This window comes from Erithacus rubecula (assembly GCF_903797595.1).
Source record: "Erithacus rubecula genome assembly, chromosome: 22".
In the NCBI taxonomy this organism is placed as follows: domain Eukaryota; kingdom Metazoa; phylum Chordata; class Aves; order Passeriformes; family Muscicapidae; genus Erithacus; species Erithacus rubecula.
In genome coordinates this window covers 10,485,246-10,502,996 of record NC_136674.1, presented here as the reverse complement: position 1 = coordinate 10,502,996, position 17,751 = coordinate 10,485,246, and the positions used below count along the sequence as shown (strand labels likewise).

Sequence of the window (17,751 nt, the reverse complement as noted above, 5' to 3'; positions counted from 1 at the left end):
GGATTGGCTTTACTGCACTGCTCCATCTATCTCCAAAGCAGAGCCAAGACCTGCACCCGGCACCCTCCCCATTGCAAGCCACATCATGGATTAGTCAGGATACAGGGATGGAACAGCACTGGCAGGAGCTGGAGCTGTGATGAGTTTCTCTGGACCCAGATACTGCAGTACAGCCAAATCCCTCAGGGCTCAGCCCACTGTGATTTTCCAAAGAGATCCATCGATGAACAACCTTTGGAAAATCCTTATGCTGATGTAAAAACATCCCCAAATGGTCATAGTCCTGGTGAACCAGCTATTTCCAGCCCCAACCCTGCACTGCACAGAGGTAGATTTAAAGGATGTTTGGCTGCTCCAAGACTTCTGGAAATCCCCCTGACTGGCAAATGCCCAGATACCTTTGCAAATCTTGATTTAGGAAAAATATCCGCTTGGGAGCAGTGCTTAAAAAGCTCAAGGCCATTTTCAAATCCTTGTAATGCTGCAGTTTCCTGGATATGTGAAAGCGAGAGGAAAAAGCAGATCAGGCTGAAGCAGGCATGTGGCCAGGGCTGGTGGCTGTGGCCAGGGCTGTGCTGCCATGGAGCAGACAGGAGTGGGCAGCCCAGGGGTTATTTCAGCACCAAGCTCCCCCAGCTGCACACCACGACTGGTAGCATGGTGAGCAGGGAGGAGGGAAGCCCTTCCACATCATCCCAGGCAGGAGATCCAAAAGGGCTCCCAGGGCAGACCAGCATATCCCCATGGACAGAGGGATGTGGGTGCAGGTGAAGCTGCTGCTATTTTGGTGTGGGAGCAGGGAGCTGAGCTCCACTACACCTCCTGCCTTTACAGGAAGCCACTTGGTTGAGCTGTCAATATAGATTTTTCTAGAAAAAAAAAAAAAAAAAGCCGGGTTCATGGTGCCATTATTGATCCTTTGATATTTTTAGCTCCTTGTTCAATCCATCCCTGTTGGTGTTACAGCAATCACACACCCCTGTGGAACATGGCCCAATGAGGTGGCTCCAAGGTGAGCAGGAGCTCAGAGAGCAGCAATACCAATGGGATTAAAAATGCAAGAGGGAAAGGGGAAACAGAGAGGTGGGGTAAGCAGCATTCTCCCCATTGCTGCTTCCAGGTCCTGCCAATGCTGCAAGGAGACAGCTAGATAGATCCTCCCATCCAAACCAGAGGCAGATGAAACTCCTGTTTCCAGCCTGGTGTGGAGGGCTGGGAACCCACAGAAAGGGTGAGACTGAGCTGAGTGGTGTCATCGACACGCTGGAGGGAAGGGAAGGCATCCAGAGGGAGCTAGACAGGCTGAGCAATGGGTCCATGGGAGCTTCATGAGGTTCAGTCAGGCCAAGGGCAAGATCATAGACCTGGTCCAGGGCAACCTCTAGTGCCAGCACAGACTAGGGAGGTCTGGCGGCACCCCAGAGATCTGTGAGGATAAACACCCTCAGCATCTCTCTCCATCCATGGGGCCATTTACCCCCACCAATGACCCCCAATGCTGTCCTCTCATCTCCACTTGCAGGCCCTCCATATCCTATATCCACTGATTCTATAGTGATTCAGTGGATTCTACCTTTACTGATTTAATAGATGATGGATGGATGGATGGATGGATGGATGGATGGATGGATGGATGGATGGATGGATGGATGGAGACGACTGGGGGATTCTGGCGGGTGACAAATGGGACATGATCCAGCCATGTGTGCTGACAGCCCAAAAAGTCAAGCATCTTCTGAGATCCCCTGGGAGCTGCCTGCATCTCTGGGGTCCCAGCACAGGACAATGATGTTAAACTGAATAAGGGTTGGGTCAGGTTAGACATGGTGAAGAAATGTAGAACCATGAGGGAGGTTAGGGGCTGGCACAGGTGAATCATGGCAGTGGGATGTAAACCTGCCCACTTAAGCTCACACTTAATGGGACAACTTGCTCATCACTGCAGATGGGTCCCCTGCAGCCCCATCCTTGCATACAAGTTATCTGGGTACCCTCCTAGGAACCCCAGGCTGGCTCTTCCTTTGCACAAGCAAAATGCTTTGCTGTGGTGTCACTTCCTTCTTGCCTCAACTGACACCACTGAGATGAGCCAACGCCCAGAAGAAGGAAACAGGATCAGCAAAGAAGACAACTGCAGAGGGAAGTGGCTCATCCTGCCATATCTGACCATTGCTGCTTCCTGGGCTCACAGGGACCAGAGCTCCGATGTCACCCTGTAAGCCCTAAAGTTTACAGGGGTCAATGGCCCCAGCAGCTCTTCCCATCCATGGGGATGTTTATCCCCAGCCATGAGTCCACTGACCCCTCAATCAACAACACCCAACTTTGTCCTCCTTTCTCTGCTTAAAGCCCTTCCATACCTGGATCAGTGTCACCCGAGACTCAGAAGATGGTTGATAAATCATAGAATCCCAGAAGGATTTGGGATGGAAAGGACTTAAAGCCCATCTCATTCTATGCTTGCCATGTGCAGGCTGCTCCAAGCCCCATCCAGCCTGGGCCTGGACACTTCCAGGGATGGGGCAGCCATAGCTACTCTGGGCAACCACCCTTACAGGGAAGAATTCCTCCCTAACACCCAATCCAAACTTACTCTCTTTCAGTTTAAAGCCATAAAACACATCTCCCACTCATTTCCTTTTAAAGTTGCCAAGTTCTACCCTGGAGACTTCATAAATGGGGAGCTGAGGCTTCACACGAAGCAGAGTGCCAAAACACATTCAGTGTCTGCCCTCGGGTGCCTTCCTCCCTCCCCCAAAAGCATAGCAAGGCCCTCATGAATCTCCAAACATTTGCCTCAGGTGATCCTTCAATTGCCCCATCAGAGGAATCCCTTTATTTATCTGCTTTTGCTTGCCTCTTGAATTGAGGCAGCAGAGCCTGACAATGCCAAGGGCAATGCTCAGCTCAGTGCCCAGTCCACAAGCACCTCCCAGGAGCTTCCCAAACCTTCTCCTGAGCTTTACATCCATGTGAACCTGGACAGGGGAGCAGCAGGCTGTCTGCATGCTCCAGTACATGCACACACACCTCAGCACCTCCTACAAGTTCTAAATGTGAGTTTTCTTGCAGATACATAGCAAAGGGAAAACAAACTCGCCTGAAGCGAAATCACAGGATGCAATAGGCTGGGAAATGCCACAGCACGGGTCTTCCCTGCACCAGCCCCTGCCTGCAGCCCCCTCAGCAGTGTGGGCTGTGGGGACATGAGGGTGCTGTGCCTGCCTCTGGATAATATGCAGCAGCTGAGGTATTTATAGGAAATATGCAACATACTTCCAGCTTGGGGACAGTTTCCAGCCCTGAGCTTGCTCGTATTTAAGTGGCGCATGGTTGCAGGGGGGGTTAGAGCAGAGTTAGAGCTGGCTCTCAGAAATGCTGCCTCCTCCCAGTGCTCCCACAGGTCTGGCTGCTTGCCTTGGCCCAGAGACCACTTCCCAGCTCTCTCCCCCCACCTGGCTACCGAGACCCCGCTCAAGTCCCCATGTCCCAAACAGCTGCTCGCCAGAAGGGCTCTGGAGCTCTGGGGAGCTGTGGGTTTGCAGAGGGGCCAAGGGCTGGCTGCTTTCCCTCCCAGCAGACCCAGCGGGATTGGAGTGCCCAGTTCAGTCCGAGGGGAAAATGCTGGAGAGTAAATAGGAGTCGAAATGACAGCTAAAAATGACACAGTAAATTCCCTGCCTGACATCCCCTCATAAGCACCAGTGCCAGGATAAAACCCTTTGGGTGAACCTTGAGGGCTGGAGCGCCTCTGCTCTGGAGACAGGCTGGGATACCTTGCAGTGTCCACCTGGAGAAGAGAAGGCTCCAGGGAGACCTCAGAGCCCCTTCCTCTGCCTGAAGAGGCTCCAAGAGAGCTGGAGAAGGACTTTGGAAAAGGGCCTGGAGTGACAGGACAAAGGGGAATGGCTTTACACTGCCAGAGGGCAGGGTTAGATGGGATATTGGGAAGGAATTGTTCTGTGAGTGCGGTGAGACCCTGGCACAGGGTGCCCAGAGAAGCTGCGTCTGCCCCATCCCTGAAGTATCCAAGGCCAGACTGGACAGGTAGAACTTGAAACAACCTGCTCAAGTGGAGGGTGTCCCTGCCCCGCAAGGGGTGGAGCAAGATGCTCTCTAAGGCTCCTTTCAACCCAAACCATTCCAGGATTCTCTGCTATGTGAGTTCAGGCTTTCCTTGTGCTTTTTTAACAGTCCCTGCTCCTGTCACAGGTGATACCCCACAGCAGTTCTGTGACTTTGTCCGGCTGGAAGCCCCCGGAAAGCTGCCCGCGGCCTGTGGGGAGAGCGGCCGAGGAGCCAGCAGGCCCGGGGCGGAGCCCGGGTGGAAAAAACCAGCACACAAAGGAAACTCTGTTTCGTGTGTTATTGCTGCCTGTCTGAGATGATCGAGGAGGGAGTAGCAGGCACGATTCCATACAAAAGGCTGCAAAATCCCTTCCTGAGATATAAATATTTGGTTTTCCTAATTTTCCTTGTGTGGAAATAAACACCAGTGTCTGGGGCTCACCGAGGCAAGGCTTGCACTGTCCTGCTCTGGCCAGCCCCAGCACCGAGGCTGGAGGGGCACTAAGAGCATGAAACCACGTTCTGGGTGTGCAAAACATGCCTGTGCCTACTGGAAGCATCGGGAAAACGGATGGGAAGCACTTGGAATAAGCACAGATGACAAGAAACAGCTCCATGGAGAGCTCTTCCAGCAGCGGAGGATGCCCCTGTGCTGGGAGCCACTGGCTCCCCAGGGCATGGGGGCATCCCCCACCTGCAATTCCCCACTGGAATGGGCTGGGCATGCAGGGCTGTGCCTGCCGCTCTGCTCCCTGCCTCCTCCGGCCCTACAACAGCATGACACATTTTCCTCAACACGATGAAGGTGGGCAGAGGGGCGCCGGTAGGATTCTGCACCTCAGGGATGCCCCTGCTAGAGTTCATCAGGGCAGAGGGATTTGGATTTACATGTTGTTCTAGGAAAACAGAGGGTTTAATGTGGGAGTGAAATCCTTGCTCTCAAATGCAAATCACAGGAGCATACATGATACTATCGATTTGGCAGAGGGGCCAGGACACCCAAACACGAGGAATTGGCTCTGAGAGACACCAAAAACACCAGATTTCCTTCTTTTCCAGCAATTCAGCAACTGCCAGCCCAGCCCAGCCCAGGGCACCCTGGCCCTCATCCCCCCACCCCACTCCCCTGCCTGGCCCCCAGAACATCCTCCTGCTGGGGACATATTGAGCTGAGAGGTGGCAGGGTTGGGTGGAGGGACACGGGGACAAGGCTCCTGGGACACAAAAGCCATGAGATTCAGAGTGGCCTCAGTGAAGGTGATGGATGGCTTAGCCAGGCACCAGCCTGAGGACTATGGGAGCTGCACTCAGTACTACTGTAGAGAAAATCCTTCATGTTCCGATGATGTTCAGGGAATCAGGACTTTTTTTACTTTTTTGGATAAATAAAGAAAAATGTGCAAGAAATCTGCTGTATTATATTATTAAAAACAGCCCAGAAAGCCCTGAGCACAGCTCAACCACCATGACCAGTTCCTCTGCTGTACTGGGGTGAGGCAGAAAAAAAAATCCACATGGGAACAATAGGTGGGAATTTCCAAATGCTGCTTCCTTCTGGAAGAGCACATTAAACCTAAACACAGGACCAGGAACATCTTCAGGGGAGAAGCAAACATCCAGGTCCTGAAACACCCAGGCTGTGGAAGGAGCTGAGTACCATCTTTACCTTCCAAAGATGGAAATACCCATGGGAAGAAGAAGCAGAAGACTTCACCATGACTACATACCGTATTCATGAGATGCTTGCTATTTCCCCAAGCAGAAATCACAGCATTTCCTGCTGCAGCTGGAAAGAAAGAATCCCTTGGGACTGGGTACCCATAACTTGTTTACTGTCTAATGAAAGGGCCTGAGAGACTTCACTCCTCTATAGGAATCATAGTTCTTAGCATTCCCACAATGTGAAAAATCTCTTTTCCCTGCTGATGGGAAGAGAAGTTGGATTGTAACTGCTCCCAGAGTTAGTGAATGATGCAGAAAAGGAGGGAAAAAGATTAAAATCATAAAATACCTAGCAGGGATACTGGATAATTGTCAATTCCATGTGATGGCTGATTAGAAGAAAGATTGGTTTGGATTTGATCCCAGATTTCTTTTTCCCTGGCATGTCCCATTCCCAACTCACAGAGATGCTGGTGTACACACATGGCACTCTGGAAGCTGACAGACAAGGAGTAGCAGAACCAAAATGATTCTGTGCTAAATAAACTCTCAGAAGGGACATGGCTGCTAGGGTATGCCCCACAGACCTATCCAAGTATTAAGTGATTAATGGAAAAGTCTAGATGTGACACAGTTAATTATACCCTGCTCCTGTGGGAGAGAGGAGCCAACCCCAAGATGCTGTGGATGCTGTCCCAGGGCAGCTCTGTCCCCATGCCCCTTCCCCAGCATAGCACCATAGCCAAAATCCCAGATAATAATGGGCTGGAAACCACAAGTTTTGTCCAACAATTTCTCCTCTTTCCTTTACTCTGGTTTATTTGCATCTGTGCTACTGCCAAAGCTTTGCTTCCCTCCCTGCAGGCAGAAATTGCTGGATATTTAGTCTGAGTTCTTTTTTCATCACTCAGAAGCTTTGGCTGGTACCTGACTGCTCCTCCACCCCTCAGACATTACTAATTCCTCAGAGAGTTCTCCTGCCAAACCAGCTGTGTTGAGGGGTGAAATCTGGGGGTTACAGAAAACACAGGCAGGGCTGACAGACCCCATTCACCAGGAAAATCATCCCTGAGGCTCAGTGGCTGCTGTGAGGGCACTGCAGATAAAGCAATGGAGAAAGAAGACCAATGTGAATGGAAAAAATGTGGCCCGTTCCCAGTTCTGTGCCTGCGGCAATGGGACTCTTCAAATTCAGACATTTCAGTGAAAAAAAATAAAAAATCTGGAATGCAGGAGCAGAGAGCAGCCCTATTTCTAGCTGCGACTCCTCCCTGTGTGCCTGGCCTCCAAGACGACTCAGAAACTCAAGGCACTTCTTCCTGAGCTATAAAAAGAGCTGGAGTGGGACTGCAAGAGCCAGGAAGACAAACAAGGCAGTAATTTGCCCTCCTGTTGAGGACATGAGTAAAGGCAGGAGAGGTTCTTGCTCAACCCACCTTTTGAAGTGCCACCAATGAAGGAGAGTTGTGGGGCACGGCAGAAATTCCAGGCTGGATCCCACCCACCAAAATGTTGTCTGTGCTGTGTCCTAAGGCACTCCACCACCTCCTATCCCTCCTGTGGGAGAAAAAGTCTCAGACTGGCCCTATCCATCACCCCAATTCTAAGTTCTCTGTGCTTGAGGAGGATTAAAGGTACCATGGTGATAAGGGACAGAGCATGGAGTATCCCCGGGGATGACAGGGTGGAAGAAGCTCCACCAGAACACACAGCTCCCCTTCTCTCAGGTTGCTGAAAGGGTTAACAGCCTTACCTGACACCTGCTCCATGAGTCCCAGAAGGACAGGATGGACTGTGCGAGTTCCAGGTCACCATAGAATTCAGCAAACTCAAGAATACCCACCTTCACCATCTCCAAACAGGTATTTACCTCTGCAGAAGCAGCCAAACCTTGCAGACTGTTGGAACATTTAATTCCCATTTGTGAAGTGCACAAAACATTCCTGGCTGGAAAAACACCACCCGAACCACCAGGAGCGATGAGTCCTTCATTGGCTTCATTGACTTAGTGCAGAAGAAGCATCTCTTCTGGCACAGCCATTCCCAGCCTACACTGACTTCTTCAACACCCAGAAAGTTGAAGTCTTCCTCTGCCACTACTTCAGCATTTCCTTAAGACCTCAGAAAATCTCCTCACGTCACTAACTAGTGCTGTGGGACTTTCCTCCTGAGCAGTTTCAAGAGTTGTAGAGCTGGACTGGGTGGTCCATATGAAGCAACCTGAAGTTGGCACACTTTGTAACAACCACGGTCCAGGAGGAGAGGTAACACATGGGATGAGAGGGCATCCCCTCAAGCTGAACCAGACGAGGTTCAGGTTGGACATCAAAAGGAATTTCTTCATGCAAAGTGTTGTCCAGCATTGGAAAGGGCTTCCCAGAGAGGTGGTGGAATCCCCACCCCTGAAGGCGTCTAAGGAGTTACTGGACACAGCAAGCAGAGCTCTGGGCTGGGTGACGAGGTGGGAATCAGTCACACGCTGGACTTGATGACCTTGGAGGTGTTTCCCAAACCAAAGGATTCTGTGATGCCCACATGAGCAAGGATCAGCAAGGTGAAGGCCAGCACTGCTGTGACCTGCTGCCAAGCCCACAGAGATGCCAGAGTGCTGATCCATGCTTCATTCAGTGGGATGCAGAGCTTGCATTTAGTTCATTTGGAGATGGGATGCTGAGGTTCTGGATGAACTATGACTTCACCAGGATCAGGCTGGGGATCTGAGGGTCATATCTGGCCTGTGCCAGAAGATGCCAACTACTCTTTGCAGCAGTTCAACGGAGCCCTGTTGTGCCCAGGTGCCTGATCCCAGAGAAAGATGTCCCTGCCCACGGCAGGGGATTGAGTCTACATGATCTCTAAAGATCCTCCAGCCTAACCCAGTGTTTCAAAACAGTCTCTTAGCACATGGAGCTGCCTTTCATAACTGCAGAATCTCAGTCCCTTCTTTGGTGGGACACTTCTCCAGCTTGCCAAGCCTCACACCAATGGAGAGCTTGTCCTAAGGGTTGGTTGTGGTTGGTGCTGTGCAATGAGGATGGGTTTAGCTATGTATCTGCTGCAGAACTGGACCCTGCCCATGGCTTCCAACATCATCTTCAGGCCAACACAGAGTGTCAGTCCCCACCCAGGCTGGGCTGGGTATGTCCATCAGCTTTGTCCTGGAGCCTGTGCCCTCCACAGTACTTGGCACACACTCACCAATACCCTCCTGCCCCTTGGTTGTGCCACTTTGGTGCTCCAACAAAAAGCTGCCTTTGGTCCCACCAAAGCAGAAAGTCCCAGTCCAATGGCTGGGAACATTGTAAACTGAGGAATCAGGCAGCTCCAGAGTTGCTCTAGCTGTACTCAGCTCATAGGGAGGTTGCCAGGCTGGTTTGATGGTTTGGCCATGAAACTTATGTTCAAGGGGGCCCTCAGGTTGCCCAAATGTGCCATATTCAAGACTTGAGGTGAAGAAGACCTTTCGATGCTTGGAAGTAGAGCAAACTAATAAAACCCTGCTGAGCTGTGGCTACTTTATTCCAAGACTTCCATAATTTTAGATGCTATTTTTATCTATTCTGACTGGTAGCCAGCTTTATGTGATGACAATAAATCCCAGTTTAACACCATCAGCCTGTGCCCTTCCCGGGTGGGTGTCTAGTCCTGTTGTGCCAAGTGCTTGCCATGCCAGAAAGAGGAAACTTCCATCAGAGAAGGGGATCCTTTGGGAGAAGTGGCTTCTCTCACCAGGGCCAGGCTGGAGACTTGCTGCTTATTGTTACCATTTGTCTCTTTTATTGGAATAAAAGACGGATGTGAACAGCTCAGCACTCTTGAGAGAGCCTGTGGCATCGTGCTTTGTTTGAATTAGCAGATGCTAGTTGGAAAGTAGTTTTTTCCAGTCATTATGTTCACATGAAAGTGAACAAGAATACAGGGTTTTGTTAGTGCAAATTGTGTTGCAAGGTGCTCGTGTCAGAACCTCAGGGAAACCCAGAATTGTCCCTTCTCCTCCTAAGAGCCCACAAAACAGCAGATGGTATCAGTGGGGAGACGTCAGCAGTCATGGCCCACTGAGACACCTAAAGAGCACAAGAAAAGCTTGAACTTACATAACAGAATACTGGACTGGTTTTGGGTTGGAAATGACCCTAAAGATACCCAGTTCTAGCCCCTGCCATGGACAGGGACACCTTCCACTGAAAGGAAGACCAGAGTGCTCAAAGCCCCATCTGATCTGGCCTTAGACACTTCCAGGAATGGGGCAGACACAGTTTCTCTGGGCAACCTGTACCAAAGCCTCACAGGCAGGAATTCTTCCCAGCATCCCAAATCTATCCACTCTCTGTTAATGTGAAGCCATTCCCCCTTGTCCTGTCACTCCAGCCCTTTCTCCAAAGAAGTACCTCCCCAGCTCTCCTGGAACCCCTTTAGGCCCTGGAAGGGGCTCTAAGGTCTCCCCAGAGCCTTCTCTTATCCAGGCGAACAGCCCAAGGTATCCCAGCCTGTCTCCAGAGGAAAGGGGCTCCAGGCTCCAGCACATCTTCATGGCCTCTTCTGGACTTGCTCCAACAGCTGCACTTTAATTCCTGGAATTGTCCAAAGCCAGGCAGGACAGGGCTTGGAGCATCCTGGTCTAGTGGAAGGTGTCCCTGCCCATGGCAGGAAATGGAACAAGCAAAGCTTTAAAGGTGCCTTCCAACCCAACCCTCCCAGTGAGCCCATAATAAACTATTCAGCTCTGTGTAGGCCTTTGAGAAAATAATTCACCTTTCTGCTGTGTCTGGGATCATTTCCCCTGCCCTGCGAGTAGCCTGGGACAGCGCACAATGTGTACTTAGTCCAGCCGTGGGCTGCACTCGCATATCCGCTGAAACTCTGCCTGTGCTGCCGTTCCTGCCGTCACCCGGGGAACACACTGTCCCCAGGAAGCTTTCTTACTTGGTGACTGTGCAAAATAGATCAGCCAAGCTGGTGGCAGGGATGAGGGCAAGGATCCAGCCCTTCCTCCAGCCCTCCTGCTGCTGTATGACCCCAGCTGCTGACCCTGTGTTCCATGTTCAGGGGACAGAGGCAGCAGCGGGTTTGGGGATGAGGATGGCACAGAACCCAGTGGCTTGTGCTGCAGTGTCATGTGCCAGACAGTGCTGGAGCAGGCAACCTCGTCCTGGTGGCATCTCATGTACATGGGATGGGGCAATAGGCTGCAATTGGTAGCTTCTCCCCATCCTTGGATTCTCAGTCTTTCAGTCAAAATTGACCCTCCTGCAGCTCCAGCCCCTGTCCAGAGTTTTTTTCTTCTGGGAGAGCAATGCTGGGATTAGTCACCCCCTCCTCATGACAGGTGCCCACATCCTATGTGCCCTTCCCCAGTTTTCACTGGACTTGTGTCATGACCACAGAGGGCCATGGGGAGGGAACAACACTCAGCCCAGAGTCCTCTGATGGGGAATTCAGTAAAAACCCTGCCTTCCTGGCTGTTTCTCCTCAGGTGTTAAACTGGATAAATTTCAGAGGGCAAGAACTTCCTGCACCCCTCAGCACAGGACATCCTTGGTGGGGAAGTACATGCTGAGTGAGAGGGAAGGAGGTTTTTGGGGCAGCAACATCCTCCAGCATCCCTGTATTCCCACTCAACCTCTGGTGTCATTCAGGGCAAGGTTTCCCCTTGCCACATGGTGATCCAAAACCATCACATTTTCCCAGCTACAGGAGCTCCTGGACTTGGTGGCAGTACTTTCAGCACCAAATCTATTCATCCTCCTGAGGCTTAGCTGCTTCTGGAGTCCATCCCCACATTAAAAACCTCAGATATTTCTGCATCTAAAATAGATATTTCTGTATCTAAAAAAAAACTCCTAAACCCCTCCACATCCCTGTGTGCACTAACGAGAAAAGCAGCCCCATGTCTGGTACAAGACAAACTATTTTCTTTCCCTGGGGATGGAAATAAGTTTCTAAGAGGGACTCTCTGAAAAGAGATGAGATGACTCATTACTTCACTGCTGAAGCTGCATTCAATCCCCAGCACCTCTAGTTCCCAGTAAAAGCCAAGAGACTGAAAGCACAGGGGTTCACACAGCACAAAACCCAGGAGCTCCTTTTCCTGGAGATGAAAGGGCCATGAATTAATCCCCTGCATCACCTACTCCCCCAGGATGGGCTCAGCTGCCATCAGCCCTCACTCCCCACAAGCAAGAGCTATTTTTTCCTGTTCTTGCTAGTGTCAATATGTTTCTTTAAATATCTTTTCAGAGAGGCTGTATATATATAGCCCCACTCTGGTGCTTTGAAAGGAGCCTCATTTCCTGTGTAAGAACTGAAAAAACTTTGGCAAAGCTGCTGGTGGCTGCAGCATCTGAACCACAAAAATTGTTTTTTTCAGTAGTAAATGGTATTTCCTTTGCAACTGTGAGTTGGACTGACCTGGGTCTGGTCTGAAACCAGCTGGTTGCTGTGTCTGAAAGATACAGAACCATATTCCTGATTATAAAAATGATGGTAGAAAAGGATTAATTGTATTAATGGGGCTGTGATGGTGGTACAGCCCACTAAGGGACAGGATGGGCACAAAACTGCTTTTAACCTACATTTGGGTATGAAAAAATTGGATTCACATATTAAAAGGATTTATTAACTGACAGTGAGGGAAGGAGAAAAAAAAATCAATTTAATTTTTATCTGATACTTTTTCTTTAGCACCATCTCTGCACCTGGTTTTGAAGAAGGCTCCTCCAGCAGCAAGGTAGGAAGCACAACAGCTTTGCAGCCCCTGAGGGATGGCTCATGGGTATTAAGGACATTAAAACCTTCCTGAGGAGACGTGGCATCAACTGTATTCAGAGTTCTGGATCTCCCTGACATGAAAATGCCACACCTTCCCACTGGGAAACCCTTAGCAGGAGGGTCTGACATCCCCAGTACCACCCTGGGGACTCTGATGGCAAGAGTGGAGGTGTAGCCAGGTCAGCAATCACCTTCTGCTGCCAATGTGTCTTTGCAGAGTAATTTCTGAGTCATAAATTGCTTTAATGCTGCACACGGGGCCCAGTGTAAATGCACCAGAAGTAATGGTGGCTGTGGGCAGCCCAAATGGTCCCTGAGTTTCCCACAAAAAAAAACTGCAGCCAAAGCTGCAAGCTTTTTAGATTTTCTGCAGGAATTTTAAAGAAGTGTCTCCTCCCAGCCCTCACCCTTGTCAGAATGGATTACCCTTGGAATTGTCCCTATGGCCATGCTTGGCATGCAGACATATCTGCTGGGATAAAACTCCAGCAGCCATGAGCTCTGGGAAACAAAATGGAATTTCTGTAGCTCCTCCACAGTCCCAGGCACTGTCTTCCCCTCATGTCCTCATCCCTGGGACACAGGATGGACTCAGGACAGGGCAGCCTGCAGGGGTGTGGGACATGATGGCTCATGATGGAGCACAGCTGGACACTGTAGCAGTGCTCAGGACGGGAGACACAAGAGAGTTATTTCATGACTTTGCAGCCCAGGAGATGATAACACAGCATCACAACATGCTTCCTCCCTTCCACCCAAACCCACAGGGCTGAGCTGTGTCAGAAAGGAGATCTTTCCACACCTCCAGCCTTCCAGGAGTCAACTGCTGCTTTGGGAATGTCATGCACCCCTTCTGAGAATCTGCAGTTGCACCTGCACTGATGCCCTGCTGGCCACATCCCAAGGGAATGGCCATGGCCAAGGGAAATGTCCCATGGCAGTCCAAAACATGAGTGAAGGAGCAGGAAAGCCTGGGACATCAGCCCTGGAGCACCATCCCTGCCCCAGTGAAGTCCTGTGAATTTCCAATTCCATTTTCACCCTCAACACTTTGGCTTCATCCAATTGTTGGAACATCCAGTCTTTACCAACCAGCCAAGCACAGAAGGAATTTCACTCCTTGTGAAACAAGGATGCCTGCTGTGGACAATTACAGTGTGGAAAGAGGGAGAAGGCAGGAAGGTCCCAGGGAGGGAAGATCCCAAGCACCAACCTAAACAAAGAATACCTTCCCTGAAGAGCTCCAGCACCAGGACACACTCCTTAATCCAACCAGAAAAACATGGAGAGGTTGTAAACATCAGACACAAGTGAAATACAAATATTTATCTTAAAATACGGCAGAATTTTCACTTTTGGTGTTTTTTCTCCTTTGTTGGTATCCTTTGCTGTGCCCAAAGATTTGTGCTGAGGGGTGAATCACCACATGAAACACCTGCAAAGGGGGAACAGCCATTGCAACACTCATACTCCCACAGCAGGGCTGTGCCCAGCTCATCCGGGCAGCAGCAGAACTGCAGGATTTGGTGTCCCTGTTGCTCAACTTCCCATGAAAACTATCAGCATTTACAGAAAAGGAAAAGAGGAGCCCTTAGCTGTGTCTTGTTCTCCCTGAGCTGCTCTTGCCCAGCAGGCAGCAAAGACAGCATGAAAGGAACATCATGCCTGGGCATGTCCTCAGGTTTCCCACATTTGCATTCCCAGGAAAATCAAGACACCTGAACAACTGCAGAAGCAGAAGAGACATCAGCAGGGAATTTATTCCTGTTTTTCTCCAAGCCAATAGATGGATGTTGTCAGGGTAGAGTTGCTGTGCAATTTAATGACCCACAATGGAAGCATCCCACCACCATGGAACCATTCCATCACCATTTCACCACCACAGGAGCATCCCACCACCACAGGAGCATCCCACCACCAAACCTCCCCACCACTACACACCACCACTACAGCTTTGCAGGATGCTCTTGTTCTTCCAAACCGAGCTCAGACCACAGAAATTGGGTGCTGCCCAACTGAGCAGGTGTGCCAAAGGCCAATTTGGACACACTTTTTGCCTGTTTGGTCTCTTTTAGCCCAAATAGGCTTTGTGATGCATGTGCTGCTGCCCTGAGACAGACAGGATTGGAGGGGAGGGAAAGAGTCTGTACATGCCAAAACACAGGGAAAATTTTCATTTTAAAGCCATTTAACTGATGAAACTTTTCTTAAAAGAAGTCACTTTCAAAAAGAAAAAACCACAAACCCACAAAGTTTCTCTAAAAAAAACCTCAGAAAGAAGAAGTTGAACAAAACCTGTATGACCAAGACCTAAGGAGTGCCTGACAAGTTCTCTAAACTGGAGAGAATTACGCAAAAAAAAAAAAAAAAAAAAAAAAAAAAAAAAAAAAAAAAAAAGAGAAAAAATGAGTGAGAAAGGGAATTGCATGGAGCTGTAGCACAGAAGGAAAAGCCAGTCAGAGCCATGCTGTTAGTCTGGAAATCAGATGAGGAAGATGAAATCCTGCTCATAGTGATGTGGGGAGCAGGTGCTGCTCCATTGCCTTCTCCACTCGGACCTTCCTGGGAAACCATGAGTCTCAGGGGGAGCCTGTAAGAGCTCCAGGCCCATGGGGCTGCTGCTGACACAAGGAGCCAGAAGGTTCCAGCAGCAAAATAGTTCACTCCTACTTTAGCAGTATGAGTAAATAATTGATGTCTGAGGTAACCTGAGCGGGAAGCTGAGTAGAGCCCTGTACATGATCCTGCATCCAACTTCACACACCCTGGTGGGTTTTTTTTCTGCAAAATCCCTTCAGACCTGATTCTTCCTGTTTATTTCCATCTCTAAGCGATCTCCCACGTGTTGTTCCCACTCTGGGCTCATCCAAGTCTGCTCCCACTGGTCCCACTACTACCCTTGCTTCTAATTAAGTTTCTCTTCCTCTCCTGCAGCAGATCTGGACAGCTCTGCTTCACCTGCCATCCCTGGACATGGAGAAGGGCCAAACTGTCCCCTCTGCTGCCATCCCTCCCTCTTCACCCTCCCCATGCCTCATCCAGGCATATCCCCAGCTGCACCAAGTACATCCTTTCCCCAGATCACTAGCTTTTTCCACCAAAGCACCCCTGTTTCCCCTCCAGCTTGGCTGCCACCTTTTCTCTGTGCAGGACATCAATCCATCACCTAAAAACAGAGTGAAGGGCCCCATCCAGACACTCTGGATGCTGCAGAGGAGCAAATTCTGTCTGCTTTTCAAGGTACTGGTGCCTCTTCCCAGGAGCCACCCACAGGGACAGACCCTGTCCCCTGCCCTGGTGACATGGAAGCAGAATCCAGTGGGGTGACTGACTCCACTGGCCAAAGAGCCACTCCATGTCCCCTCCAGCCAGTGGAGACACAGGCTAAATGTCCCCAGGGTGGTTCCAAGGACAGGGTGGCACTGTCCTGGGCATGATGCCCAGTTGTGGCATCAAGCCAGCGGGTGAATGTTCCCTAGCCCCACTGGTGGGGAGGCCACGTTGAGCAGCCATTGCTGGGCTGGGGTACCCCGGGTGCCACTGCGCCCCGATGTCTCCGGCACTCCTCCGGGGCAGGGTCAGCCCCACCCCGTGCCCGATGGCAGCCCGCTGCCCTCGTGGGGGTGGGGCCAGCCCCGCCCCGTCAATCCCCTCCCACCAGAACGGCCCCGCCCACTGGCGCCAACTCCGCTCGCCCGGGCCGGCCGCGCCCACCCCTCCAAGCCCCGCCCCTTGTGCCAAAACCAACCTGGGCAACTCGAGCTGGCCCCGCCCTTCGCTCACCTGGGCTGACCCCACCCACTCACATAACCCTCGCCCACTTGGGATAACCCCGCCCGCTCGGCACATCCGCGCCCCGCTGTACCCGCTCCAGGTACCTCTCGGGCGTTCTCATCGGACCGCGCCCCAGCCTGGCCCGGCCCCCTCAAGCCGGCACCTTCCCTTCATCGCCGTTCGCATCCCCCACACCCGCCCTGTCCCGCCCGCACCTGGGCGCGCTCGAAGCTCTCCCGCTCCGCCTCCAGGCCGCCGCCGCCCCCCCGCCGGCTCAGCACCTTGGGTAGCGGGTTGGACACCTGCTTCATAGTGCTGCTCACGCGGTCCATGGCCGCCCCGAGCCCGCCACCGCCCCGGCCCCGCCGCCCCGCGCAGCGCCGCCGCCGCGCGGGCCCCTCGCCATTGGCCCGCCTACCTGCCACTCACGGCAGGGCACGCCCCTCGGGCACCACCCTTCCACTCGCAGCTCCGCCCACCGACCCGGCTCCTCGCTCTCATTGGTTATCGGCCTCGCCCCTGCGTGGCAACCGCCGAGCTCGTTGGCTCGGATGGGCATCAGTCAACGCTGGCTCCCGCCCTTCCAAGAGTCTCCTGCCCTCTGCCCCTCCCTCGGGGACCGCGCCCCTAGCACCGCCCACCCACGCGCTGTGGTTACGCCTTCGCGGCGCTCCCTGCTGCAATTGGCCCACGGCCCTGCCGCTCTCTCTGCGGTCCCGCCCCGCCCCTCACCGGTGCGGGGTGCGGCGCCCCCTGGCGGCGATGGGGATGCCGCTGATGGCGGTCCCGCGGAGGGATCGGGGCGCGCTGGGACATCGCCGGGAAGGGCTCGGCCGTGTCCCGAGCGCCGCCGTGGGGTCCGCCAGGCCCGGGGGCCGCTGTCGAACGGCTCCGAGCCGCGGCCGAGCCGGTTGGGTCCGCTGGCCGCGGGGGTGGTTGTAGTTCGTCCGTGCGGCCTGCCAGGCTGCGGCCCCTCAGCCGAGCCCAGAGAGTGACCGCGGGGGTGACACGGCACCGCTGCCTCCTCCCTGCTCCCTGTCCGTCTCAGGGGCTGGGCCCCTTGTCCGGCTGTGCTTGGCGCCGCGGGGGGCTCAGGGCTCCCGCCTGGGGCCGGGGGGCGGAGGTGACTCCGCCGCCGTCAGCGCGTGCAGGGCCTTCGGAGGGGCTGAGTGGGGCATTTCCTCCGTGGCATCCAGGCTGTGGCTGGGAGGTGGGGAGGGCAGTGCTGCCCGCACAGCTGGCAGGGCACAGCAGAAGCGGGTAGCATTGGCAGAGGCGCAAAATGTGGTGTTTGAAAAGAGAGAGGAGAAGCGAGAGAAGGATTTTGCACCCCTGAACAGCTGGGCTGTGCTTTAGCATAACCTGATCCGAGCCTGTGTCTCTGGCCCCTCACTCTGATCAGAGACTTGTGTAGTGTTGGACTGGATATCGGGAAGGAATTCTGGGCTTGTAAGGGTGGTTGAAGCCCTGGCAGAGGTT

General features: G+C 52.5%; 1 protein-coding gene across 1 annotated transcript in view; it reads right to left on the bottom strand.

Moving 5' to 3' along the window:
• The window catches only part of HIP1 (huntingtin interacting protein 1), a 41,049-nt gene extending 24,386 nt beyond the window's left edge, over positions 1–16,663 (bottom strand). The window contains exon 1 of the mRNA XM_079324801.1: positions 16,488–16,663. Within this exon, the coding sequence (XP_079180927.1) occupies positions 16,488–16,604 (117 nt within the window). The 5' untranslated portion in view covers positions 16,605–16,663. The remainder of the gene's footprint in view (positions 1–16,487) is intronic.
• Between the last annotated feature and the right edge of the window lie 1,088 nt (positions 16,664–17,751).